Source organism: Microtus oregoni, unplaced genomic scaffold (assembly GCF_018167655.1).
Source record: "Microtus oregoni isolate MIOR12 unplaced genomic scaffold, Mior012 000147F_ref0000457, whole genome shotgun sequence".
In the NCBI taxonomy this organism is placed as follows: Eukaryota; Metazoa; Chordata; class Mammalia; order Rodentia; family Cricetidae; genus Microtus; species Microtus oregoni.
In genome coordinates this window covers 1234147-1260811 of record NW_024544797.1, presented here as the reverse complement: position 1 = coordinate 1260811, position 26665 = coordinate 1234147, and the positions used below count along the sequence as shown (strand labels likewise).

At 37.6% G+C, this 26665-nt stretch overlaps 1 protein-coding gene across 5 annotated transcripts in view; it reads right to left on the bottom strand.

Moving 5' to 3' along the window:
* Positions 1-783: 783 nt before the first annotated feature.
* Positions 784-26665, bottom strand: part of LOC121444912 (probable ubiquitin carboxyl-terminal hydrolase FAF-X) — a 112818-nt gene continuing 86936 nt past the window's right edge. For 3 of the 5 annotated variants that reach the window (XM_041646850.1, XM_041646849.1, XM_041646851.1), the window contains exons 33-45: positions 23756-23929; positions 20659-20800; positions 18459-19209; positions 17730-17853; positions 16333-16558; positions 15047-15176; positions 13192-13377; positions 12597-12817; positions 12420-12508; positions 9313-9469; positions 8666-8926; positions 7179-7274; positions 784-2357 (exon numbers count right to left, since the gene is read on the bottom strand). In XM_041646850.1, coding sequence (XP_041502784.1) covers positions 2220-2357; positions 7179-7274; positions 8666-8926; positions 9313-9469; positions 12420-12508; positions 12597-12817; positions 13192-13377; positions 15047-15176; positions 16333-16558; positions 17730-17853; positions 18459-19209; positions 20659-20800; positions 23756-23929 — 2695 coding nt within the window. In that variant the 3' untranslated portion in view covers positions 784-2219. The remainder of the gene's footprint in view (positions 2358-7178; positions 7275-8665; positions 8927-9312; positions 9470-12419; positions 12509-12596; positions 12818-13191; positions 13378-15046; positions 15177-16332; positions 16559-17729; positions 17854-18458; positions 19210-20658; positions 20801-23755; positions 23930-26665) is intronic. The other 2 variants (XM_041646852.1, XM_041646854.1) reach the window with 1 other exon arrangement.

Sequence of the window (26665 nt, the reverse complement as noted above, 5' to 3'; positions counted from 1 at the left end):
CCTCCAAAACTAAAAATTCACAGCCTTTGAAAATGTCAAGTTTTCTCTTATCTAGGAAGTCACTAAGTTTTATGTATTTCATAATTTCATTAAGGAGCAGAAAATGTCAAGGTTGTCTGTCAGATGGTAAGATAATATAACTAGTACCAGTAACTCCTCCAAACAAAACTAACGTACTTCACTATATGAGAAACTTTGAAAACTTCCAGTTGGAAAGGCAAACACTGTATACAACACCTTTGCTCAAACTTCAATTCAGGCTGAAGGTACAGCTCAGTGGCAGAGCACTTGCCCGGAGTGCTTGAGGCCATGGATCCCTAGCTCCACAAAAACCAAAACAAAAGCAAATTCTGATGTAAACAGAATCTACAGTAGAGTCAAAAGCTGCTAAAATTACAAGAAGCCTAGAGGCAGGACTGGAATACTGCGAATAAGATACCCGAAGCTTTATCTTAAATACGGCCCCTTTTAAATCACAAAATAAGATAAATGCTCAATTTTGCATCTGCTTTGAACAGTGTCAACTATAGCCTTTCAACATTTTTCTATCAACTGAAATGTAAAAAATACAACCAAGCTTGTGCTCATTAAATACACAGGTATATAAAAAAAAATACAGAAAGTACAAGATTGTTAGAGGAACTTTTACAACATCAACATCCTGCTCTCCAAGTCTTTTTTAGTAAAGAGCCAATCCTTCTGTGCACAAAATATGCAGAGAGGGGAGAGAGAGAGAGGGGGGGGGGAGAACCAAAACCCCCAAACACACCACAGGACAAAAAGTTCTTCTTAAATCAAATTCTATTTGCGAATTCAGCAAAATAATTTCTATAAAATAAAACAGCAAAATATTTAAATAGGGCGGGTTGTATCTTTTTGCAGGGGTATTTGGTTTTAGACAGTTTCCAAAAATTACACACATTCAAGTCACCAATTCTCTTTAAAATACAGTATTAACTGATGAATTAATTCAAATTGTTTATTCTAAAATTGCGATACTTCAATTATATTAATGACCAGTAATTATTTTATTTTTAAATTAGACCCTGCTTTGAACGTTAAAATTTTTGGAATGGAACAGGAGCTAGGACAATTCTTGCTTTCAAGTAAAATTATGACTGAGCAGAGAATCAGTCAGACATCTTGGTGCAGAGGTACTCAAAAGACTGGGGTTCTGACTTCTGAATCACTGGGGTCCAGCAGAGGACAGTTTGAGAAGAGTCACTTAGTAAGCTCTACCAAAGAAGAAAACAAGCACACCAGATACAGTCTTCTACTAGGCTCCAGCCAGCATCCTGGCATAGCAAATTTTTGCATTTTTGTTTTAAACCTTCCAAAATTCCCACCACTAAATTGATAAATTTGTGTTCTTTATTCCACCCAGAGATCTGCACTGTCAAACACGAGAAGGAACACATGTGCAATTGAGAACTGCCTGCTTACCACAGTTCTCCCCTCAGCCTGTATTTTATACTCTAGGGTTTAAGAAGGAAAGCTCCAGGCAATGCAGTCTCCATGTCAGGATAACTGCAGTCATTATGGTAATATTTCCTCATTGGCTACACTAACTTGTGTGAAGCCATGCTAAATGTTACAGCATATCTATAGCTTCAAAGTGATTAGCCTAACATCAGAATAAAAAGGCAATGAAAAAGATCTAGAAACATAGTACATCACCAATTTTCCACATCAACCAAATAATTAAAAGGTAACCAGCTTTACATTGCTCATAGTAAAATTGATTCCAGTGGCAAAGAATGAACACGAAAACTATTGGTGTGACATGAATGGGCTGTTTTGTTGCTGTTAATTTTTGTTTTTGTAAAGGAGGTGATCCAACTGCCACAAGGTAGGCAACACTGGCTGCAGAGTGCAGTGGGTATAACAAGAAAATTAATGTAGTTTTTGTAGATCTGTGAGTCTCATCAAGGAAAAGAAAAGTTTCTTAAGAATTAACAGTCAAACATTAATATACTATATACACCTTTGCCATTTACACATTAGCATCAGGCCATTTATTACAAAACACTATACACTTTCCACTGCAGGCGGGTTATATATTGACAGCATATTTCTGCAGATAAGACAGTGAATAAACTCTCCAATCCATGTTGATTAGGAATAGTTTTTCTAGTTTTAAATATTAGCCAGACACAGAAAAAAGTTGGACTGTAAGGCCTGGGTGCACAGTCTTGATGGAACCAGTTAATATGTGCATTTCACTGATCCTTGGTTTGAGGTGGGGACACTTCTTCACTGCCTTCATAATTTTCTTGTGCTCGTTGGCCAGTTCTCTGAGGGTTATTCATGTGATGTGCTGCTGGGCCTGTATATGGCTGTCCATGCACATGGTTATTCTGAAAGGGAAAAAAAGATCTGTGCATTACAACTTTTCCATGGCTGGATCAGACTATGTATCAGTTATACAGAGGATGAAAGGTTGGTTCCCAGCACCCATGCTAGGTGGCTTTTAACTGGCATAACTCCAGTTATAAGATCTGATACACCTGAGTCTTTGCAACTGATACTCCCTGGCATATATGCACAATACCATAATTAAACGTGGTAAAATAAATCTAGGAAGAACCCAACCTTTCCAATAGCAAGCACACTTTAAAACCACGAGTTGAAATTGTTGAGAATGTAAACATGTATCTTATTCTTAGGACTTAACCTTTAAATACACCTGCCTGATAATGGAAACTGGTGGAAAAAGAAAAACTTTATGGGCAAATACAAACCTCAGGACCCTAAAGATCAAATGACTTGGTTAAGTCTGAAACAGTATTTGTCCTAAGTGATTTTTAGTGTCAAATACATAAATTTAGGGACTAGAGACAGCTCAAAAATTTAAATTCTATTATTAGTCTATGTGTAGGTATGTGTATTATAATACATATGGGAAGGTCAGAGGAGAGCTTGAGGAATTCTTTTCTTTTTCTACTGTAACAGTCCTAGGTACTGAACTCAAGTGGGACTTGTATGACAAGTGCCTTTACCCACTGACTCTTTTGCAGATAAACCTGATTGTCTATGAAATCCATATATGAAATTGCTTATGCAGACAGATTTTGTTTTTCCAGACAGGGTTTCTCTGTAGACCAGGCTGCCTTGAGCTCACAGAGATCCTCCTGTGTAGGGATAAGTCCCGCCCCTTAGGGGGCGTGTTTGCCTCGGGCTAGTGTTCACAATGAACAATGAGTTTTTCCTGAAGTGACATTTGAAGTTTCCAGGAAGAAGACGGGGCCCCACAACAACAACTCTACCTGGTTGATATGACCTCATGATACTGATAGCGCTACTACAAGACCTGTTTTGGATACCAGCTGCACAAGACAATCCCAACTTGGTTAGCTGAAATGGTGCACATCTTGTACAACATTCTGGCCAGACCTCCACAAAATACTCAGAGACTATTTGCAATTTTAAAAGACATTGATCTTGAAATTTAACCATCATTTTACTTTCACAGGATCCCCCAGAAAGAACATCGCCCCCATGACAGCTGAAGTAATTCTAGAGGACGACGTCCCCTCTCCCAGTAAAGTTTACCCCTGGGTTTAGGGACATCATTTAGGGGTTGGGAGGTTGGGGGAGGAATTTTATAAGCTCAGGGATCATTTTGGAAAAAAAAAAAAAAAAAGAGGGAATGATGGGGTAATAGATTTCTAATTGTGAGTTACTGCTTTTAGACAAATATATTGGTATCAATTCTTGTATATTGAAACAAAGTTAAATTATATTGACTATTGTATGCATGCATGTTTCTATCTCTGTTTAAAACATTTTTATGTATTGACATATATAGTATTGATATATATATTGTATATATTTACCATATTGCAATGTACATTTCTACCTCTGATTAAGATACTTATATAATGTTTGTGTATTGATATATATTTGCCATATTGCAATGTATATTTGTACAGTGTTTATATTTGGAGGTCATTATCCTCATTTGTTACACAGTTGTCTATTGTCTTAGTCTTTAAGTTAGATAGATATTGAGAATTATATAGATAAATAGTCATCTAAGTTTGTCATTTATAATCAGACTAATCAGGTTCTCTAGATATATAGAGATTATACTCAGTATAGATAGATAATCTTCAACCTCTTCAAAGAGCTGTAGAAAATGGCCTTTAATCTAACTCAGAGTTTCGTGATAGTGAGACACAATTGCTCCTGGCAACACCGCTCTATTCCCGAGAGAATGTTGAGCACCAAAGACACTCCACCTGGAGCCTTTCTATTTGGCAGAACTGGCCTTTGGGCAAAGAAATGCCCATACCGCAACCACTGACACAGATACAGAGCGTGCATCAATGGATAAAACAGGACTGTCATATCCTGCCAAGACAGGGTAAGGTAGTTTTGAAAAGTTCCTTGCCTTTAATAATGGTATGTCAGTTATGTTAGGCCTTAGCCAAAATTGGTTGACTCAACATTGCAAACGAGACTTTGGGTGATTGCCCAGGTAGTCAGTTGTCTCTGTCAATTGTTGCACATTTTGGATATATCTCGTTTGTTGAGTAGTGTTTATTCCCTTCTCAGATCTTTGACTGAGTTGAAGATTATATAATTGTAGTTACTCTTTACATTATTTGGACTCCTTGAGATAGAATGTTTAGCAAAGCTTTTGTTCTCAATATTGTTTGTTATATTTATTATTTGTTGTTATTGTATGTAGTTGTATTTGGTTTAGTTCTGTCTTATTTAGACAAAAAGGGGAGATGTAGGGATAAGTCCTGCCCCTTAGGGGGCGTGTTCGCCTCGGGCTAACAGCTGGGCTGCCTATAAATTTGGCAAGCATGCTCCCAGCTGTCTCTTCTGCTTTCCTGGTCTCTGTGGGAATGGTGGTTCTGTAAGTCTATTTCTACATTAAAACTATATATATTTTTACAACCTGTCTGCATTCGTTTACGCCGCTACACTCCTGTGCTGGGATTAAAGGTATGTGCCACCACAGCCCAGCTGCATGCAGACAGAATTATTAGTTAATGCTACTGAAATCACAACAAGGTTGAAGAAAAAGTAACTAGGTTAGATTAGCTTTCTTAGGGCTGATCAAAGTAACCTCTGTGCTGGTTCTCTAAATTGTTTTTTAAGGATAGGGACTAGTGGTGTATGTAGCTCTGGCTGCCTTGAAACTGACTATGTTACTTTGCCTGGTGGCGCAAGCCTTTAATTTCAGCACTCAGGAGTAGAGGCAGACGATGTCTGAGTTACAGGACAGTCTTGTCTATAGAGCAAATTCCAAGACAAACAGGGCTACACACAGAAACCCATCCTTGAAAAACAAAAATAAATTAAAAAAAAAAAAAAAAGGAGAAACTCATCGTGTCAACCAGGCTATCTCTGCCTCTCCCAGTGCTGGAATTAATGTGTGTCACAGCAACTGTTCTTTCATCTTTTTAAATGTCTGAATCTGACAGGGTTGAGGTTTTCTTTATAACTCCATAAGCCAATTTAAGATTTTAGGCTTCATGTTCAATTATTCTAGATTATCAAAATAACTACATGGAACAAACACTAATTATTCCATGTGGTTCCATTTGTACCCTAAAGCATAAGGCTGTCATTCCCGCCCCCCCCCCCCCAAAGGGTTTTGTTGTAGTTTTAGAGCCTGTCCTGGAACTAGCTCTAGTAGACCAGGCTGGCCTTGAACTCAGAGATCCACCTGCCTCTGGGATTAAAGGCGTGCACCTCCACCGCCTGGTACATAAGGCTGTCTTAAGTGCCAATCTTAATGCATGCTTTTCAGGGTAGCAACACCTGGGAACTTGTCAACAGATCTCAAGCACACCCCCCCCCCCCGTTTTTGTTTTTTTTTTTTCCCCCTCTTAAAAGACAATGTGTCTCTGCTTTAACAGTCCTGGCTGCCCTGGAACTCACTAATAGCCACCTGTGTCTGCCTCCTGAGTGTTGGGATTAAAGGTTTGCAAGATAGAGTCTTAATATGTAGCCCTGGCTGGTCACAATCTCAGAGATCTGCCCATCTCTGTCTCAGGATTGCTGGGATTAAAGGTTAAGTCATCTACTCTTGGTGAGTTTTGGCAGTCTACACCATGCTAGGTAGTTGGTGTCCATTGTGTACTACTGTCAACTCAAAACATTTGATTTGGTCACATCTACGTTTTAGGAATGTTACCATTAGGATATTATTCTCTACTTTTGTAATTTTTAAAAAATATTAATGCCGGGCGGTGGTGGCGCACGCCTTTAATCCCAGCACTCGGGAGGCAGAGGCAGGCGGATCTCTGTGAGTTCGAGACCAGCCTGGTCTACAAGAGCTAGTTCCAGGACAGGCTCCAAAACAACAGAGAAACCCTGTCTCGAAAAACCAAAAAAAAAAAAAATTTTTAATTTATTATGTATATAGTATTCTGTCTGCTTGTATGCCTACGGGCCAGAAGAGGGCACCATACATCATTACAGATGGTTGTGAGCTACCATGTGGTTGCTGGGAATTGAACTCTGGACCTTTGGAAGAGCAGGCAGTGCTCTTAACCACTGAGGCATCTCTCCAGCCCCCTACTTTTGTGATTTTACAGGTATAATCACCTGTAGAAATATGTCAAATTCCCCATAATTTCTACTGTCAATGAAATCCCAGGCTAATTAAGGAACATTATTTAACTGCCATCTCTGTGTTTTCAGAATCCACTTATAGACTTAGCCTAACAAGTGTTATCATAATCCTTCACACTAAGCAATGATTATTATGCTGAGAAGAATCATGCAGTTTTACTCACTCTATACTAGTATTTGGTAAGGGAACGACATCACTGGGGCAAGTTAAATTAGCACCATGACCACATTACAACCATTCTTCTGATCATGTACCCAGAGTTAGTTCAGATAATCTATGAGTTTAGTCATGGAAAAGCCATCCTTTACAACTAAGCATGAAATTGGTTTTAGAGCAGTGGCTCTCAATCTGTGGATTGCAACCCCTGGGGGTGGTCTGAATGACCCTCTCACAGGGGTCACATATCAGATATTTACATTACAATTCATAATAGTAGCAAAATTATAGTTATAAAGTAGCAACAACAATAATTTTATGGTTGTCGGTCACCACAACACAAGGAACTGGATTAAAGGGTTGCAGCATTAGAAAGGTTGAGAACCACTGTAGAGGTTATTAACCCCACTATCTGACTCCTGCTTACCTGCTGATATTGAGATCCAGGGGAATGGGGGTATAATGGGGCATCTTCTGGTGGAGGTGATTCATGCTCATCTGGGGCATCTTGGTCATCTGGTTCCTAATTTTAAAGAAAAATTATGCAAGCAACATCAAACTCACTTCCAACTCTGTTGACGTAGTAACAACTTTTAAAAACTGTTTATAACTTCTGCAATCTAAGGTTCAGGGACCCTCCACAGTCACTGAGGGGGTGGAGTACTATAAAGAGTCAGAGGAACGGGATGTCTGTTGTGAGGCTTCATCTCCTATAAATGCCAGGGAAGCCACACACATGGCTGTCTAAACAAGGACATCCATAGATGTTAACATGGAAGGAGGAAAGTTCATGAGATTTTAAGCCTAGAGAGAGAACTATATATAGGTAAACAAGGAATGCTGAAAGCAGGAAAATTATATCCCCTAGGGAACAATCCCCTAATTATGTATCTAATACCAAATGGTCATTCCTAATGTAATAAACATGCAAGTAACTTTATACACAACTGAACACGTTATTTATACATTAAGAATATACATATATACAACATTTAAAGATAAAGAAGCCATGAATCAAAGACAGAGCAAGGGGATGTGTAGGAATTAACTAAAAGGGGGAAAATAATGTGGCTATATTTTAACTTGAAAAAAAAAATTGATCTCCACATGTGCTATGGTTCATATTCACACAAATACAGAGTAAATGAATGATGTTAAAGGCGGAAGGGAATGGAGCTAGAGAGATGAGTCAGAGTAAAGAGCACTTGCTTCAAATTCAAGTCTTGTCTTTTTTTTTTTTTTTTTGTGGTGTTTTTTGAGACAGGGTTTCTCTGCAGCTTTAGAGGCCATCCTGGAACTAGCTCTTGTAGACCAGGCTGGTCTTGAACTCACAGAGATCTGCCTATCTCTGCCTCCCAAGTGATGGGATTAAAGGCATGTGCCACCACTGCCCAGCCAGTTCAAGTATTTTTTTTTTTTTAATTTTTTTGGTTTTTTGAGACATGGTTTCTCTGTTTAACAGTCCTGGCTGCCTAGGAACTTTGTAGACCAGGCTGACCTCAAACTCACAGAGATCCAACTGTCTCTGCCTCCCAAGTGCTGAGATTAAAGGCACGCATTACCACTGCCCGGCCAAAGTTCAAGTTAATATGCAAATGGCAGTTCACAATAATTTGTTGAACTGCAATTTCAGGGAATCCAATATCCTTTTTTTCTGGCCTCCATGGACACCAAGAAGGCACATGGTGCAGACATATATACAGACAAAACACTCATACACATAAAGATTTAAAAAACAATTAAAATTTGTAATTTGGATTCTCTTAGAAGAATGAGGTTATAGCACTGTAATTTTCCAGAGGGAGGCATCCTGATTAACTTATCACTAAATATTAAAGCAAGTACAACTTTAGCAAAACCTTTAAGAAACAACACTTTCATTAATACACAACCAGTGGCCTAATGAAGAATTACTTTGCTTTCTTCCATTTCTATCTCTTGTAGACTGGTGGCTTTCTTTACCTCCTCTGGACAGAGTTCACAAGCTTTTGCAAGTGTCATTCTAGCACTATGTGATCTTTCCAAAAAATAGCCATTTGATGTTTCATTGCTTTGTACTGGGGGAGACCAATTGTTGTAAGTATACTGAGGATTGCCAGTGTATGGTCTTCTTTCGAGTTCATCTCCAAGCCATTCTACTGCCCAGGTCCATTTCCTTTTAAGATCTCCATTGCCCTTTAAAAGTAAAACCACATATACACTTAAGACGATTTGGAATATCTCAAAGAAAATTTAAAATGATGACCACCCTCACAATCTCAGGATTGTTCTCCCCCCTTGAAATAAAGACTTGCTATGTAGCTCAGGCGGTTGTTGAACCTGTTGTCCTCCTGCCTTAGCCTTGAATATTGATTTTATAGATGTATACCCACCAGTCCTGGATTAAAACAAGATCTTAACGTCATTTTTGCTTATTGTTTGTGGTACTGGGGATTTAACTCCAAGGCTTTGTATATTCTGGGTAAGTAGTATACCACAGAGCTATATATAGCCTTAGCCTTTAAAATAGGATCTTTAACTCTGATTCAAACTTTTATGAAATTACAAGAAAATACCCTCACCTGCAGGATTTGGTAAGCAACAGGACAACTGCTAAAGAGAGCTACCATACATTTTATACACTGGTATGCTCTTTTTTGATAGTGATTCTTAGAACGCTGGATTGTGTCAAACAGCCCATCTCGGTCATCTGGAATTCCTTTAAGGGCATTATGAATTCTGAAAAACAATCAGAAGATAAAAACTTCTAAAATCTAAGAGAAGCTAACATTTATTGAGTGCTATTACATGTCACCCAGTAAATGCCTGTGAGTTCAGTTGTTTCATACTGGACAGCAAATATTATTAAATCTTGGAGAAGATGACAAAATAAACAGCTTGCCTAGGGTCATACAATTGCCAACCAATCTGACTCAAGTCTGTGCATTTAACTTTACTTGTTCAAATTGCCCTTCTTATGAAGTTTAAATACATTACCAGAAGCAAAGTCAAAACAATCAAGAATAACACGAACTTAAAAAAGTTAAGAAACAAGTTCACAAACTCCGTAGTTGAGAATAATCTGATTTTTGTCTTTTGTTTTTTGAGAAAGGGTCTCATTATGTAACAAAGAATGGCTTTGACCTCTCTGTCACAGTCTCTCAACTACTGAGATTATATGCTTGTAACACCATGCCCAGTGCCTGTTTTTTTTTTGTGTTAGACATTACCTGCCAATAAACAAAATGACATACCTGTAAGACTAAGTAATCATTTAGCCATAAAAAGGAAATAAAATACCAATATATGCTATAATGGTAAATGAACCTTACAAACATTACACTGAAGGAAAATAACTGCTAAAGGAAAAAAATGCTAAATGTTGTACTTACATTTTGGCAAAATGATAGGAAAAGGCAAACTCACAGAAGAAAGGAGATTTAAATGGTTGTCAGGATGGGAAAGGAACAAGAATGTATAAATGGCTACAGGCTTCTTGCTGTTTGATCTAAGATACTACATATAAATCCTACTTCTCAATATTTTTTTTTTTGAGGGGGAGCGGTGCTGAGGGTGAGGGCCTGTGCAACCCATGTTAGATAAGCTCTCTGTCACTAAACCACCCCCAATCCTTACCTTCATTTTCACAAACTTATATAAAAGTGCTAAAATATTATTTTCCACTAATATCAATAGTTTTCCAGATACCATCTTTAAACATTATTAGCTTGATGTTGCTTCCTCATGTCTAACAAAGCAGGACACATGGGAAGACATTATGACAAAACTTCCTTCTTCCTGGTTTTTGTCAAAACAGGGTTTTTCTGTGCAGCCTTGGCTGTCCTTTGTAGACCAGGCTGGCTTCGAACTTACAGCGATTCACCTTTCTCTATGAGATGATTTTCAAGCTTGAGTTAAAATGACTACTTTCTTTCTCACAGTTAATCCAACGTGGTTTCATAATATATGCTAAAAAGAGAATTTGATATGTTTAACTAGAAAGCTACAAATTCTTTTCTATTTTTTGAGAAAGGATCTTGCTATGTAGTCTCCGCTGGCTCAGAACTCAAAGGGATCTGCCTGCCTCTGCATTGGAAAGCTGGAATTAAAAGTTCATATATGCCATTACTCCCTAAAAGCTATAATCTCTTACACTGTTTTAAGAAGGAAAATACTAGAAGCTAAACTACATTAAAGTTTATCCCAGGAGTGAAGTATCAATGGTGACAGCTATGAACATTTTGCCTCCAAGAAAACAGAAACTTTGCTTACTGCTATTTTTTTTTTTTTTTTGGTTTTTTTTCGAGACAGGGTTTCTCAGTGGCTTTGGAGCCTGTCCTGGAACTAGCTCTGTAGACAAGGCTGCTCTCGAACTCACAGAGATCCGCCTGCCTCTGCCTCCCGAGTGCTGGGATTAAAGGCGTGCGCCACCACCGCCCGGCTTGCTTACTGCTATTTTTATAACAGTAATTGGAAACATATAATGCTAAAAAGATAATTTCATAGTTTGAATCTGTAAATTCTGGCATTTGTAATCTTCCACTAAGACTAAACATTGACATAAAAAAAAGGTTTAAATTATTTTATGTGTAGATGTAGGAGTGCTTTTCCTGCATTGTATATATATGTGCCTGGTGCCTTTAGCAGTCAGAAGAGAGTTGTCAGTTACATACAGAGGGTTTTGAAACACTATGTGGGTGACCAAATATAAGTCACCTCAAAAACATGAAACATGGCCAAGCCATTCTACAACCCCAAGAATGGGTAATCTTAAAAATCAGTAAAGTGCTTTGTTAGCTATCTGTGATCATGAATAAAGTAGCAAATAATTTGAGTTGCCCAGAACCAGCACTTTCCTAGCAGAGGTTGAATAAAGTGACTCCGCCTTGTTTCCCCTTCTAACTCTGAACAAGTATTTGCTTTTGCTGTTTTAAATGGTATACCAGCATAGCACTGAAGTGCAGTCTAGTGTTCCTAAGCTGTGATGCATCTTACAGAAAATGTGTACTAAAGAAGCTCACATTGGGTGTGAGGTGTAAGCTATTGGCCGTAAATTCAACGTTAATGAGTTAGCAGTAATCTATTAAGATAACTAATATATTTCTGTGTGTGCCTCTCAGTGGATAGCTGGAGAGAACTGGTTTTATTTTCTTTCTGGTGTTTTGAGACAGGGTTTCTCTGTAGTTTTGGAGCCTGTCCTGGAACTAGCTGTTGTAGACCAGGATGGCCTCAAACTCAGAGATCTGCCTGTCTACCTCCTGCGTGCTGGGATCAAGGGCATGCACCACCACCGCCCAGCAAGAACTGGTTTTCTTTTAATCACATAGGACTAAACACAGGTCATCAGGCAGAAGCCAAGTACCCTCACCTACTGAGTTATTTTATTGCTCCACCTATGAACTCTCTCTTTCTCTTTTTTGTTAAAGACAAGGCCTCCCTACAGCCCTGGCTAGTTTGGAACTCAAAAATCTGCTTGCCTCAGCCTCCCAAGTGCTAGGATTAAAGATCTGTATTCTCTGTGCCCTCCTCACCTAAGGACTACCTTTGTGTCATGAGATTAGTTCTAAAACTAATGTAATCTAAAACTAAAATAATTCTTAGGCTTAAATGAATTCACATGTATACAAAAGTCTATTGATGGTTTTAAGTAAAAAACAATTCAGTTGAATTATGTTTAAAGTATTTTTACCTGTGAGTCTGCCAGGAATCCTCAATCAGTAAGATTTGTAAAAGCAGATCCAAATAGGGTCGGAGTTCATAAGTATAGGAATATGCAATCTAGAAATAGGTAAGACACAGTAAATAATGGATACATGGGTAACAAAATCAAGTCATAGAGATTTAGCAATGGTTATAGTTTCTTAACCTGCCAAAGAAGTTCACTGAGGACGGTAGATGAGAACTGAGGATTCTCCCAGCAGCAAAAGCGAAGCAATTTGACGGTCTCATCAGAGTTACTGCAGTCTTCAATAATTTTCTTCACATAACTTGTTCTCACAAATAAAATATCTACCACATTTTGCTGAATTGGCATTATAGGTTGTGATAAATTAGGATCACCAAAAGGATTTGGAAGAGAAGGATTACCTACAATACAGATTTGTCACCAATGAACAACCAATAAGCTTCTCCACAATAACAATGTAGACATCTAAGAAAATAGCCTGTTTTAGAAAAATGAGCAGCAAAAGTCAAGTTTCCTAAGCATAATGAAGAAACGTAGACTATGCTACAATGATTAGGTATACTAACATGAAAAATTTTAGAAATTTAACGCAGTAGAAAGCAGAAAAAGATTCATATTAATGTGAAAAAAAGTACAGAACTTGTAAATACTATAAAATGTCATAAGCACGGACCTTCCTTCACATCCTTAACTTTGTATTTATCTTCGGTATTATATTTAATTTAGTTCTAGATCTGACCCAGAGTATTCAAAACTATTGCCAAGGATACATTACCATTGATAGAAGACTGCATTCTCGAGGAGACATTGCAACAGCGGATTAGCTGTGACACTACTGAGTATAATTTGCCTAATTCAGCATACTGATATTTAATCGGAGGACCAGGACCTTCATCTAAGGACACAAGCATAAAGGTAGCAGGCACACTCAGTTTCAGCAGCTGTGTCTTCTCTGCCACTCCTGCAGTCAAAAGAGAGACAGGGAAACAGGCAGGAGAAAATGGGGAAGAAAAACATTAGGATAGAAATAACTTTGTAGCAGGGCGGTGGTGGCGCACGCCTTTAATCCCAGCACTCGGAAGGCAGATCTCTTGTGAGTTCGAGGCCAGCCTGGTCTACAAGAGCTAGTTCCAGAACAGGCACCAAAAGCTACGGAGAAACCCTGTCTCAAAAATCAAAAAAAAAAAAAAAAAAAAAAAAAAGAGGAAAGAACTTTGTGAACAAAATCAGCAGTTATTAGCCAGCTTGCTCTGTAGCTTCCATGTCTCAACCTTTTCAGGCTGGAATTACAGGCAAACCATCATATTCCACTCAGCATATACTTGAGTTGTAAGAATTTGAACTCCTGTACAAGCACTTTAACTGCTGAGCCACCTTTCTAACCCTGGTCTATCACCTTTTTTTTTTTTTTTCTTTTTTGGAAATAGGGCTTCCCTATATAGTCCTAACTCTTCTAGAAGTTACTCTATGCAGACCAGGTTGGCCTCAAATTCAGAGATCTACTTGCATCTGGTATTATGCCTAACCCTTGCCTATCACTTTATAATCAGAAACACATTGTTCTTACTTGAATTCAGACTTATTTAACTATGGTAAGAAATTTACCACTTTAGAAGTTTCTATACAAACAGTGATTATGCTGGGTGGTGGTGGTACATGCCTTTAATCCCAGCACTTGGAAGGCAGAGAGAAACTGAACTGTGAGTTCAAGGCCAGCCTGATCTCCAATCTCTCTCTCACACACACACTCACACACACACAGACACACAACTCACTCACACACACACACACACACACACACACACACACACACACACACACACACACACAGGGTTTCTGTTCGCTGTACTGGAATTTGCCTCTGTCGACCTCAGAGATCCGCCTGCCTCTGTCTCCTGGGATTAAAAATGCGTGCCACCACTGACCAGCTGGCAATTTTTATAATTTTAAATATTACAGGACATATATCTTCTGTCCAAGTTAATTAAAATAAACACCAAAATAACACAAAAATTATTTGTGCTTTTTTTTTGGGGGGGGAGGACACATCTCATTGTCATTCTGGTTGGTCTAGAACTCACCACTCACTATTAGGGAGACTGACCTCAAACTCACAGATCAGTCTGCCTCCCTAGTGCTAAAAATTAAAGGTGTGTCCCCACCCTTCAGTGTTGGAATGTGCGTATTTGTGGTAGACAAGTTTTCTCCCCCATCCAATCTTTTGCAACAAATAATGGTAGAAGACAATAGAGCACAATATTTAGGTACACTTCTAGTAGTAACTGAACAGGAATGAACAGATATTAGAAAGAGCAAGTTACTTCGAGGAGAGCTATCAAACGAGGCAGCCCTGTTCCAAGGAATTCAACACCCTCATACAGACAGATATGCATGTAAAACACCAATGTATATAAAATAATAAAGCAAACAGATGCAGTATCATTGATTAAGGAGGCAAAACTTTAATAGAGTCTCAGTTGTGTTTACCAGAGGTATTAAAAAAAAAAGCACACAGGGGAAAAGGTTTGATACAAAGAAAAAAGAAATCCTTATTTCATCATTTGACCTTCTGAATGACTTATCATTTAACATAATACTTTAACAGAGATTATGAAAATTTCACTTCTTACCTAAATTGGCATACATTACAAACAAGTTGAAATACTGCTGTAAATGACGACCATGTTCTGAAACTTCCCTCCTTAAGAGATTTAGTACTGCTCTTAATAAGTGGTCACTTAAGCTTAAGTTGTCATAAGCCTGTAAAGGAGAAAACACAAGCTAATAAGGCGTGTGCTGCCACCAACTGGCGATAATTGTATTCTTATAAAAAGGGGACATGTATGCATATGTTGAACACAAAAATACTTTTTTGGAAAAACTGATTACATGAATTCTATCTGTCCTGCCTATCACCACTAGACTGATCCAAGGCCATGTGTATGCTAATGCTAGAGAAGAACTTTGCCACTGAGCTATATTCCAAGATCTCTTCTTACTAATAGATAATGGTCTAAACTAAATTGGACCAAGCTGGCTTTTGAATTTGCAATCCTCTATCTTTAGCTTCCAAAGGGGTTGAGATTATAGGCCTGTGCCACAAACTATTAAAAGGATTTGATTCTTGGTAAAGGGAATGAAAATCTCAAGTAGGTTTCCTATTTTTTTTTCTTTTTCATTTTATTAATTTTGTTTTGAGATAGGGTCTAAATATGTAGAACCTAGGTTGGCTTTCAATTCTCAATCCCCCTGCCTCAGCTTCCAAAGATTTATAGGCACGTGCCACCACACTCAGCTTTTGAGTTAAAGATTTTTCACTTTGCTGCAATTAAAAAAAAGTTCATTAAAAAAATCCACCAAAATGAAGTAGATAGGAAAATCTCACATGGAAGCACTATTTTGTAAGCTAATTAAAAAATAGGGCTGGTGAGATGACTCAATGGGTAAAGGAGCTTACCACCCAAACAGAGGACTAGAAGTTTGATTCCTAGTACCTACATGGTGGAAGGAGAGAACTGACTCCCACACGTTATCCTTTGGCCTCTACACTTGTGCTGTGGCACATGCACAACATCCCATACATAATAAATGTTTAAAAAGCATACGCATACATACACATAAAAACTTATAACTTTACAAAAAATCCCTTCTGTGCTAGGGATAGAAACTAGAGCACCAGAGTATATTTTAGGAATGCTCTCTACCACCAAATCATATCCCAGGCTACCCATATTTTTTTAAAGGGCAAATAATCATTGCTGCTTTTTATCTAGTAATTTTAATGGAATTCAGGATCAGGCTTTGTTACTTTGGTAAACATTAAAAAAAAAAGCATTCAAGTTTCTCGCTTTAACTTCAGGAAAACACATTTGGGGGTGGGTAATACACAAATAATTACAAACAAAGGGACAATTACCTGACTAGAAGGTCCAGGAGATGCAAAAGGTGAAGGACAAGGCCCATCTTGCAAGGAAAAATGTGCAATGAAGACTATAAGTTTAGCAAATGCGCCTCTCACTTCTGCACTAGGGCATTCCAAAAGGTATTCAGAAAAACGATTTGAAACATTAAAAAGGACATTGTGAGCAAACCAAAATCGCACATTCTTGCTGTGACGAAGGAGAATACACAATGCATCATACCTAAAACAAAACAAACCACAACTATAAATTCAATTCACTTTTCCTACAAGTAAAGGGATGGATCGCTAGGAAACAAAAGACAGCAAACATTTTTTTTTACTGAAGGCAGCAGCAATAATGATCACTTCTAGTATTAACATTAAAATGACTGATATGGAGCTGGGCATACATGATGATACACGCCTTTAATCTCAGTTGGATCTGAGTTCTAGGCTAGTTTGGTCTACAGGAGTTCTAGGTTAGCTAGATTTACAGAGAAATCTTGTGGGCGTTGGGGGTAGAGACATGACTACTATATGACTTGGCCTAATCTCATGGAATTACAAAATAGGTGAAAGCTTGCATTGGTTACTAAAAAACCATTAATAGCCAGGTGGCAATGGTTCCTGGCCTACGGAGTTTCAGGACAGGACAGTGAGAGCTACACATAGAAACCTTGTCTCAAAAACCAACAAAACAAAAAAACCCCAAAACCAAAGAACATTATTAAATGATGACAAAATCTCTTCTTTCCTTATTGAACTATCTTCTGGATAAGTAAAAAAAAAAAAATTATATTGATTTAGTGTGTATAACTTAAAGGACTATTTGCAAGAATAGGCTCTCCCCTTCCACTATGTGGGTTCTGGGGATCAAACTCAGTTTTGTCAGGTTTGGTGGTTAAGAGCTTTTACCCACTGAAACATCACTGGCCCTTAATAAGGAACAATTGCTAAGTAGATATAGCTGGTCAGTAGTGGCACATGCCTTTAGTTCCAGAACTCAGGAGGAAGAGGCAGATGGATAGCTGAGTTTGAGGCCAGCCTGGTCTACAAAGCAAGTTCCAGGATAGACAGGGTTACTAGAGAAACTCTATCTGGGGAAAACAAAAAACAAACAAACAAACAAACAAAAACCCAAAAACCCCCAGAAACCAAACCAAAACAAACAAACAAAAAAACCCCAAAAACCAATGATGGTATCTATTATTTTTTTTAACAATTTTTTTTACGCTTAAGTTTATGTCAAGTATTTTAGTGTGATTTCTCTCATTATTGATTACATTTTTTTAAAAAAATCTGTCTTTTAGATTTGAAACAATGATCTTAGGGTTCTGAAAAAAATAAAACGAAACACTACTAAAAGAACTCCACCAAATTTTAAACAGGAATAAAAATCCAAAACCAGGTACCAATCACTGGCAGAGCCACGAACTATTTTCTTTGTGTGAAATCCTGTTGTAAAGAGGAACCTAGCAGCAAGCTGAATACTAATCATAGTGATTTCTTCTGCTTCAGGAGACAGGTGATCTTGCCCTAAAAAACAAACACATACACACATATTTTTAAAAACAATCAAAACTTCTGTTCAAGCCCCATTTTCAAACAAACTTGTACTCTGTGTTCTCAATTTATTAAAATAAATAGAACTCTTCTCAGATTACTTATAAAATTCTTATACCTGAATTTAGCACAAACAAAAAAAGCCAGCCATGCTGTATCACTTTAATCCCAGTACTTAGGAGGTAGAGGCAGGCAGATTTCTGTGACTACAAGGCCATCCTGGTCAACAAAGTGAATTCTAGAACAGCCAGGATTGTTACACAGAGAAACCCCATCTCAAAAAAAAAAAAAAAAAAACAAAAAACCAGAACCAAACCCAAAAAAACAAATACCTTCCCTCAACCCAAAATCAACCAAACAAAAAAAAACCCCAAGGCAGTGTTCCAACTACCATACACAAGGCCCTGGGTTCAAATCCCAGCATCACATTCAAACACATGGATCTCTGACAGGCTCCAAAGCTACAGAGAAACCCTGTCTTGGGGAGGGGTGGTAGGTAGGGGGTAGGTGAAGCAAAGCTTATTCCTATCAATAAATAAGAATTACTGTATGCTGTAAGAAGCTACCTTGACACTTACCTGGAGGAGGGTTTAAGTAAACACCATTACATGTAAGTAGTTTTTTCATAAACTGAAAGTATTCCAAACTGTACTGCATTCGGTTGTGCATGAACTGTACATTCTGCTTCCGTACACTTCTCTCAATGGCCGATGGCATAACAATCTGATGGGGCCTTGTGGCGATAGCAATCTCTGATATGTATCTTAGCAGTTCATCATCATGGTCTATTGTGTCCATTCGTTCATAAAAAAGTATATAAGCATTCCACCACCTTTTCTGGCGCCTGTATGACATGCGCTTCATCATGTGATCAAACACTTCTCCCATATACTCGCCACCAAAACATTGGTTTTTCATTTCTTCGTCGTCATCCATTTTACACTCTGTTACATCTCCATCATCAAATTTATACCAGCGATTCTTTTCTCCATCTCCTCCATTCCTCTGAATGATGTAAGAATAGTAATGTCCTCCACTTGCTTGACCACTGTGCACAAGCACACCCACAAGTCTGTACTTTGTGCTTCCTGCTTTCTCTTCAGACTGCTCATTCTGTTGTATCAATTGACTTTCTGGGTTTACATTATCCCCTTCCAGCTTAGCAACACCTGCAACTGTGTAAGGTTCCATGTCTAACTCTCGAGGAAATTCAAAGTAATCGTTGAACTTGATTGCACATTCTCTTTCCCAGTCATAATCGAATCGTTTTAGTTGGATAGCAAGAACAGGAGGTAATTTTTTAATTAGCAAACGCTTTACAGTATCAACCTAAAATAGAGAAAAGAGATACAATCCACTATAAAAAACCAAAATCCAAACAACCACCACCACTCCCAAATCAGAAAGTGAACCTAGGGTGTCACACATGCTATGCAAGTGCTTGTCCTTTAGCTATACCTCCAATTCTTTTTTGTCCAGATTTATTTTGAACTTGCTTTGTAGCCCAGACAAGTCTTGAATGTGTTATCCTCTTGCTTTAGCCTCCTGAAGTAGTTGAGGTTACAGCATTAAGACCAGACCAGGCAAACCTTTTCTCTTGGATTCATTTTTTTTTTTTTAAAGATAGGGCTTTATAGGGTCCATATGTTTTCCCTTCTGTAGTTGCGAATCACTACATCTAGTTCTTTAAGCAAATTATGTGTAAGTATACCACATGTGTGCCTAGTTGCTGAGGAGACCAGACAAGGGCAATAGATTCCCTGAAACTGGAACGACACACAACTGTGAACTTCCATGTGGATGTTAGAAACTGAATTCAGGTCCTATATAAGAGAGTAAACATTCTTCTTCACTGCTGAGCTATCTCTCCAGCCTCTTAAGCAAACTCTTAATAACAACAACAAAAATACAACGACTATATCAAGTTTTCATAAGTTATTTGGATTGCAATCAAAGTATTTGAGAAGCTGATGTAAATGTAACTGGTTAATATGAAAACGGCCTATACCAGTGATTACAAATTGCAAAAATCAGTCAATGACACATTACTTACTGCCTGGTTTCTATACTGTCCTTGCCTACAGCCATTTGTTTGTTATTTATAGTTATCAACAAAGGTTGTCTGCTGTAAATAAACTAAAGAAATAGTTTACTTTTTCTTCATTGCTCATAATCCCAATGTAGACTTTAATACTTTTCTAAGTGGTGTGGTAGGCCACACAACACAGTTAACTTAGACTTGAAATACTTTGGAAGTCAAAAAAGAAAAATAATTTACTATTTATACATTTAAATATCCTTCTCCCTTGAAGAGTTGCATTCCCATAGAAAGATCTAATTAGAAAGCAAAGAACAATTTTACTCTATTTAAAAAACTAATAGTTTCAGCAAAATAATCCTAAACATAAGAGGAAAAATGTTTTCCTCCATCAGCTCATAAGCAATTACAATTTTAAATTTCCTAGCCTTTTCTGGCACTACTTTTAAACTTCCTTCCCCCAACACACACACACACACATCCTGCTTTTTATTATCACAACAAAGGAAGATTTTTTTTTTTTTAAAAAGTGACTGACAGGTCTACCTCTAAACGCCAAGTCCCCCCACCCCTCGCTTCTTTTTATAAAGAACCTACCAAGTCCAATTTGTGCTGATCATATTCTTCACTGGAATGCAGTCCACTTATCAGGACTTAAAGACTGGAATGTCTTTCCCTTACCAGGAGCTATCAACTATCAATAGCTCCCAGAATTATCATAATTAACAGACAATACATACCTTTTTATTGCATTTTTCACAATGATAAGCATTTGCCCCTTCTAATAAATCTCCTTTGACATACTGTTCCAGAGAATCAAGAAGATTTTGGTGGTTTCTAATGTCTACATTCAGAGTCGTAAAAGATTCTTCACATTCGTACCTAAAGACATTATTTAAGAATTATCAGAAAAGGATTTACTCTTTAGTTCTCTAAATATTTCGTAATTTATATATTTAATGAAAAACAAAACTCCTAAGTCAGAATTCTACTAATACCAATAGATTTCTTGGTTATTTAGACTGTGCTGGTCACAAAATTAGATTGATTATATACTCTTCATAACAAAATTGATAGAGAACTATCACCGCCCACACTTGAGTGAAATGGATTCTGAAAGGTTAACTGAGTCAAAAGAAATAGGTGAAATGAAAATTAAGAGAGTAACTGAGTGGTGGTGCCGCCCACCTTTAATCTAACACTCTCTGAATTTGAGGCCAGCCTGGTTCACAGAGGGAATTCCAGGATAGCCAAGGCTACACAGAGAAACCCTGTCTTGAAAAACAACATCAATAAAAAGGGCTAGCTGTGCTTATAGGTTAAGATCTTTTAGTCTACCGTGCTTTCAGTAATTTTAGGTTTACAGTAATTAGTTATGGGTCCCATTGTCTCTGTATCAAGTGTTCAATTCTACCATTTTAGCAAAAGTAGACAGACAACATATTATTGAGTGAGCAAGTTCCAATAAAACTTTATAGAACAGGTAACCAGCTCGCTAAGGCCCATGCTCTATAGTTTTCGGACCATATTCTAAACAAACGAAGTCCTGTAATAGAAGACTTGGACTCTACTTGATTATACTGGATTTAACAAAAACAAAACTAGTTTAGCTGTTGGTCAAGCATTATGTATCTGATATAGATTATGATAAAGATTATGCTCTCAAAATTTTCTCTTGGCAGCCCAGTGGTGGTGGCAGCACCCGCCTTTAATCCCAGCACTTGGGAGGCAGAAGCAAAGTTCAAGGCCATCCTGGTCTACAGAGCAAATTCCAAAAACAGCCAGGGCTTCAGAGAAAAACCCAGTCTTGAAAAATTAAAAAAAATCTCTTGGTAAAAAATTCCAATACAAGATTGATGGAAACAGCTAATCAAAATGTTGGCTGTTTTATCAATAATTAAGGTTAAATTATTTATATAATTTGCCTCTGAATGATAAAAAGGTTTTTCTAAAGAACCAAAAGTTGCCCAGGCTAGTGGACAATATATGTCGAAAGAACACATATAACCTCTCATTTAAATTATGAACCCACAGAAGTCTATTTATATAGTACTTTTCAATCATTTACTGATTAAAAAACAAAATGTTTCCTTCAATGACAAAATTAGCCCAAGACTACATAAAGTAAGAGTTTGGTTTATGTAAAAATACCACCTTTAAAAAATTATAAAAAAAAATTTATAAAAAAAAAATAAAAATAAAAAAATTATACTCTGGATTGGTTCTCTACTTTCACAATAGGGGACTTGAGGATCGAATTTAGGCCATCAAGCTTGGAGACACACATCTTTTGCTTGATGACTTTAAAATTATCATCTTAGAGATTGCAAATCACCAACTTATTTTAAAAGAATTCTAATAAAAAACAAATTTAAAAATGTATTAGAGTGTGTATGCCACTTCATACAAATGTCAGGACAACTTTGTGAAGTTGGTTCTCTCCTTCAGTATTTTGACAAATTTGAGTATTTTTTGTTTCTAAAATTCATCAAGTTTATTTTTTATTACTTTATAAATAATATCAATCAAAATTCCTACTTCCTCCCCTCCTCACGCTTCCCTCCTACCTGCCCACACACCTTCCCCTCTCCCCCATTCCAGTCCTAAGAGAGGGCAGAGTGTACCCAGCCCTGTGGGAAGTCCAAGCTCCCCCCCCCCCCCCCCACATCCAGGCTTAGGAAGGTATACATCCAAATAGATAGGATCCCAAAAAGCCAGTACATGCAGTAGAGACAAATCCCAGTGCCATTATCATTGGCCCCTCAGTCTGCCCCAATTGTCAGCGACATTCAGAGGGTCCAGTTTGATCCCATGCTCGTTCAGTCCCAGTCCAACATGTGTAAGTTTCTATGTCTGCCATTTGTTGTGTTGTGTGCCCAAAGAGACCAGAAAAGGGTTTTGGATCCCCTGGAATTAGAGTTATGGTTATGAACTGGCTGATGTGGATCCTGGGAACTTGGGTTCTCTAGATACAGGAAAAGCTTGTTAATTGCTGAGTCATCTCTCCAGGCCTGAGTTTGTTAATAAAAAAAAAAAATATCTATGTGCATGGGTGTTTTGCCTGCATGTATGAATGTGTATACTGTGTATGCCTGGCGCTTGAAGAAGCCAGAAGGAGTCAGATCCCCTATAAATGGAGTTACAGACAGTTGTACATCACCACGTGGGTGCTGGGTATTGAACCTGGGTCCTCTGCAAGTATAGCCAGTTTTTAAACAATGAGCTGGCTCTCCAGCACCCCCAGTTTTAAAATTAGTACACATAGTAACAGGTTTCCTTACAGCACCAAAATAAAACCTTGATGTGATTTGATAGTGAGAAATGCCATGTTTATAAATTCCTATTTTTTTATTAAGTTTTATTTATTTAAGTATTATGTATCTGTACCCTATGCATACCTACACGTATTGTGTGCAAAATGGTAATAGGTGGAACTGTTTTACTGTTTTAGAAAGAAAATAACACCTCTAGCCAGTCATCTTCTAGGTGTATTTATATTACCATTTAAATTCTCTAAGATAAAAAGGAGAACTGAAAAGTAACATTTCTAGTCATATGCAAATTGTCATCTTTGTTCCTTAGGAATATATGAAAGAATTAAAAGCATGAAATAGTAAAATATTAAGCACAAGACAATAGCACAAGTAATCAAGTTATTTAGCAAAACCAAAAACCACCCCAAAGAACTAAGATATTCGTAATACTTATTCAATTGTGGGAGTTGAATAAAATAATGACATATTCTATTTTTATAGTAACACTAATAAGAATTTTATTCTACTTAGCATATGATAGTATATGAAACTCTATTAGCTATGACACTCTATCACCACTTACCTATGTGGGCAGCCTTGGCAAATCTTCTGATCAGCAAAAGAACCTCCCAAGACTTTACTTAACATAGCTGGATGCCCTAAGGCTTTTAAAGCTTCATCTAAACTATCCACCAATGAATTAAAGAACTCTAAAGCATCATGTTGTTCACGAAGATTAACAGGTTCACCCCAAAGTCTGTGAAATGAATGCAATATAACATGTAACATTCACAACAATACGAACATTTTCTAGGGTTGTAGGTAAGGCAATTTTAACGACAGCATACTGAAACAACTACATGAAGAAGTAGGAAACATCACAAAAGTCCAGCACTTTACGTTGAAAGTGGTACTCCAGTGGCAAAGAACTGCCACAGAACTACTGGTATAGTTGAAAGAGAGCATGGCTTTAAGAAGGGTGGTAGCTTCAGATAATGTTATATACACATGCATTTTGAAACCAGTTGTAGATGCTATCAAAATGAGGTGGTGGATCCAACAGTGATGATTTCACTAAATTTTTGGATTACAGAGTTGTGTGTCTACCTTCATTAAACTGATTATTTTCAAGTGAAAAAGACTTTTACAGTTAATCTATTTTCAGTGATCTGAGGACTTGTTAGACAAACTAATCTTAAAAACCAACTCACACATACATACATACATATGTATACATACATATGAAATTAATATAACCTTTTTGCCCTCTTTCAAGTTAAATCTGAATCTAATCACATGGAAACAATTATACAAACCTAACTGTGAGGTTCACTAGTACAGAGTAAAAAACAGCAAAGGCTTAGTGAGAGAGAAAATACCCAGCATTGTAGCATACGCCTACAATCTCAGTATTGAGGAGGCCATGGCAAGAAGATCCTAATTTCAAGGCCAGGCTGGGCTATACACCAGTCTCAAATGATAACAAAAATCAAAACTCCAAAATGAAAGTCATAAAAACAAAACAAAAAACAGAGAGAGAAAACTGTAATCAATAGATAAATTGCAGCATAAAAAGGTGAGAAAGTGTTTAATTCTTAGAATAACAGGATCAGAAATTTTAGATTTATAAAAGATTTATAAAGGCAAAAGAATAAAGTAGAGGAAAAAACGAATGAATAGTCAGTCTGTAAAGTTAGAAGATGGGTGTTCTGGTGAAAAAAGTGTAACTGGTGGTACATACAAACTTCCAGTATTGACTGAGTAGGGACTTAATTAGGGAAATATAAGAAACTGCAATTGTTCTTGTTGCTGAGTGTCAAAAAAATAAAAAAATCCTTAAGGGGAAGGGGAAAAAAATATATGGGGAAACCTCACTATGCAAGAAGCAGGGGAGGACAGACAACCCTCTAGGTTTCTTTCTTCTTCTTCTTTTTTTTTAATTATTCTTTGTTTGTTTATTTATTTATTATGTATACAATATTCTGTGTATACACAGAAGAGGGCACCAGACCTCATTGCAGACGGTTGTGAGCCACCATGTAGTTGCTGGGAATTGAACTCAGGACCTTTGGAAGAGCAGGCAATGCTCTTAACCTGTGAGCCATCTCTCCAGCCCCTCCCTCTAGGTTTCTTCTGTCAGCTGCCTGAAGGTCCCCTGGAGGAGCTATACTTTCCTTTGTTGGGGGATGGGAGTTAGGGTCCTTGGGTATGCTAGGCAAGTGTGCAACCAGACTAATTAACTGCAACCCCAACACCTTGAAGCAGCACTATTTAAAAAACAAACCATATCTTGCTATCAATCAAGAGTGCAGTGTTTCTTTTTCTCCTTTTGTTTTCTTTGGAACTCAATTTCTTTGTGTAGCCCTGACTGTCCTGGAACTCAATCTGTAGAATAGGCTGAACTCAAACTGAAGAGATCTACTAGCCTCTGCTCCTGAGTGCTAGGATTAAAGGTGTGCGTCACTGCCGCCACTGCCACCAACCACCACCTGGAGAGTTCAGTGTTTCTTTACCTGAGTTTTGTAGGTATTGACTGAAAAACATGAACTAAAGCTTAAGAAAAAACCAACCAAACAAACAAAAAATAAACCCAAACCAATCGCAAGAAGTCAATTCCCAAGAGCAGTAGTACATTTATGCTGTCTTTACTGTAAAACCACAGGAAGCATAATATGGGTAGCATAACAGTCGGTGAGGCAGTGTCTCACCATCTGTAATAAATTACAAGATCGTTCACACCAAAGGATTGTTACTAAAGGACCAAGTCTGGTCCTGTCTGTTCTTATTCCTTCTGTTCATGGATTTTGCTCCTATACACAATCCAGCAATGGTGGGTCTCTATCATCCCTTCCTTCTTCAAATGTCTTGGACTTTTAATCTTGGACTTTAAATCTTTAAAATTACACTTAAAAAAAAAACCAACCCATTCTCTGGATAAACTGGCAGTTGTAAAGATTTCATTGCTGTTACCATCAGAGAAGAGGAAGACAAAACATCATGTATCAACTTTTCACGGAGGTAAACATGGAGGCACACCACCCCATCCAGTAGCCTCCATGAAAAACAAAACAAAAAACATGGCACCAACACGTGGCAGAGCATAAAAATGGAATATGGGTTAATATAAAATGTAGGATCAAGTTAGTAATAAGCCTGAGCTATTACCTGACCATTTAATTAATATAAGCCTCTGTGGTAATTAGGAAGCAGCTTCTAGGATAGGAAAACTCCACCTGTAACAGGGTGGTATATCAAATACCCTTCATTATCAGGTATTTTACATTACAACAGTAGCATGTTATGAAGTACCAACTGAATAAAATTTTAGAGCTAGGAGGGGTGACAGGAACATGAACTGTATTAAAGGGTATTATTATTAACTTTATTAAATGCATTAGGAAAGTTGAGATGCACCCTTGTTAGAGGAGGTGTCACTGGGGGTGGGCTTTAAGGTTTCAACAGACCAAGCCAAGACCAGAGTCTCTCTTAATCT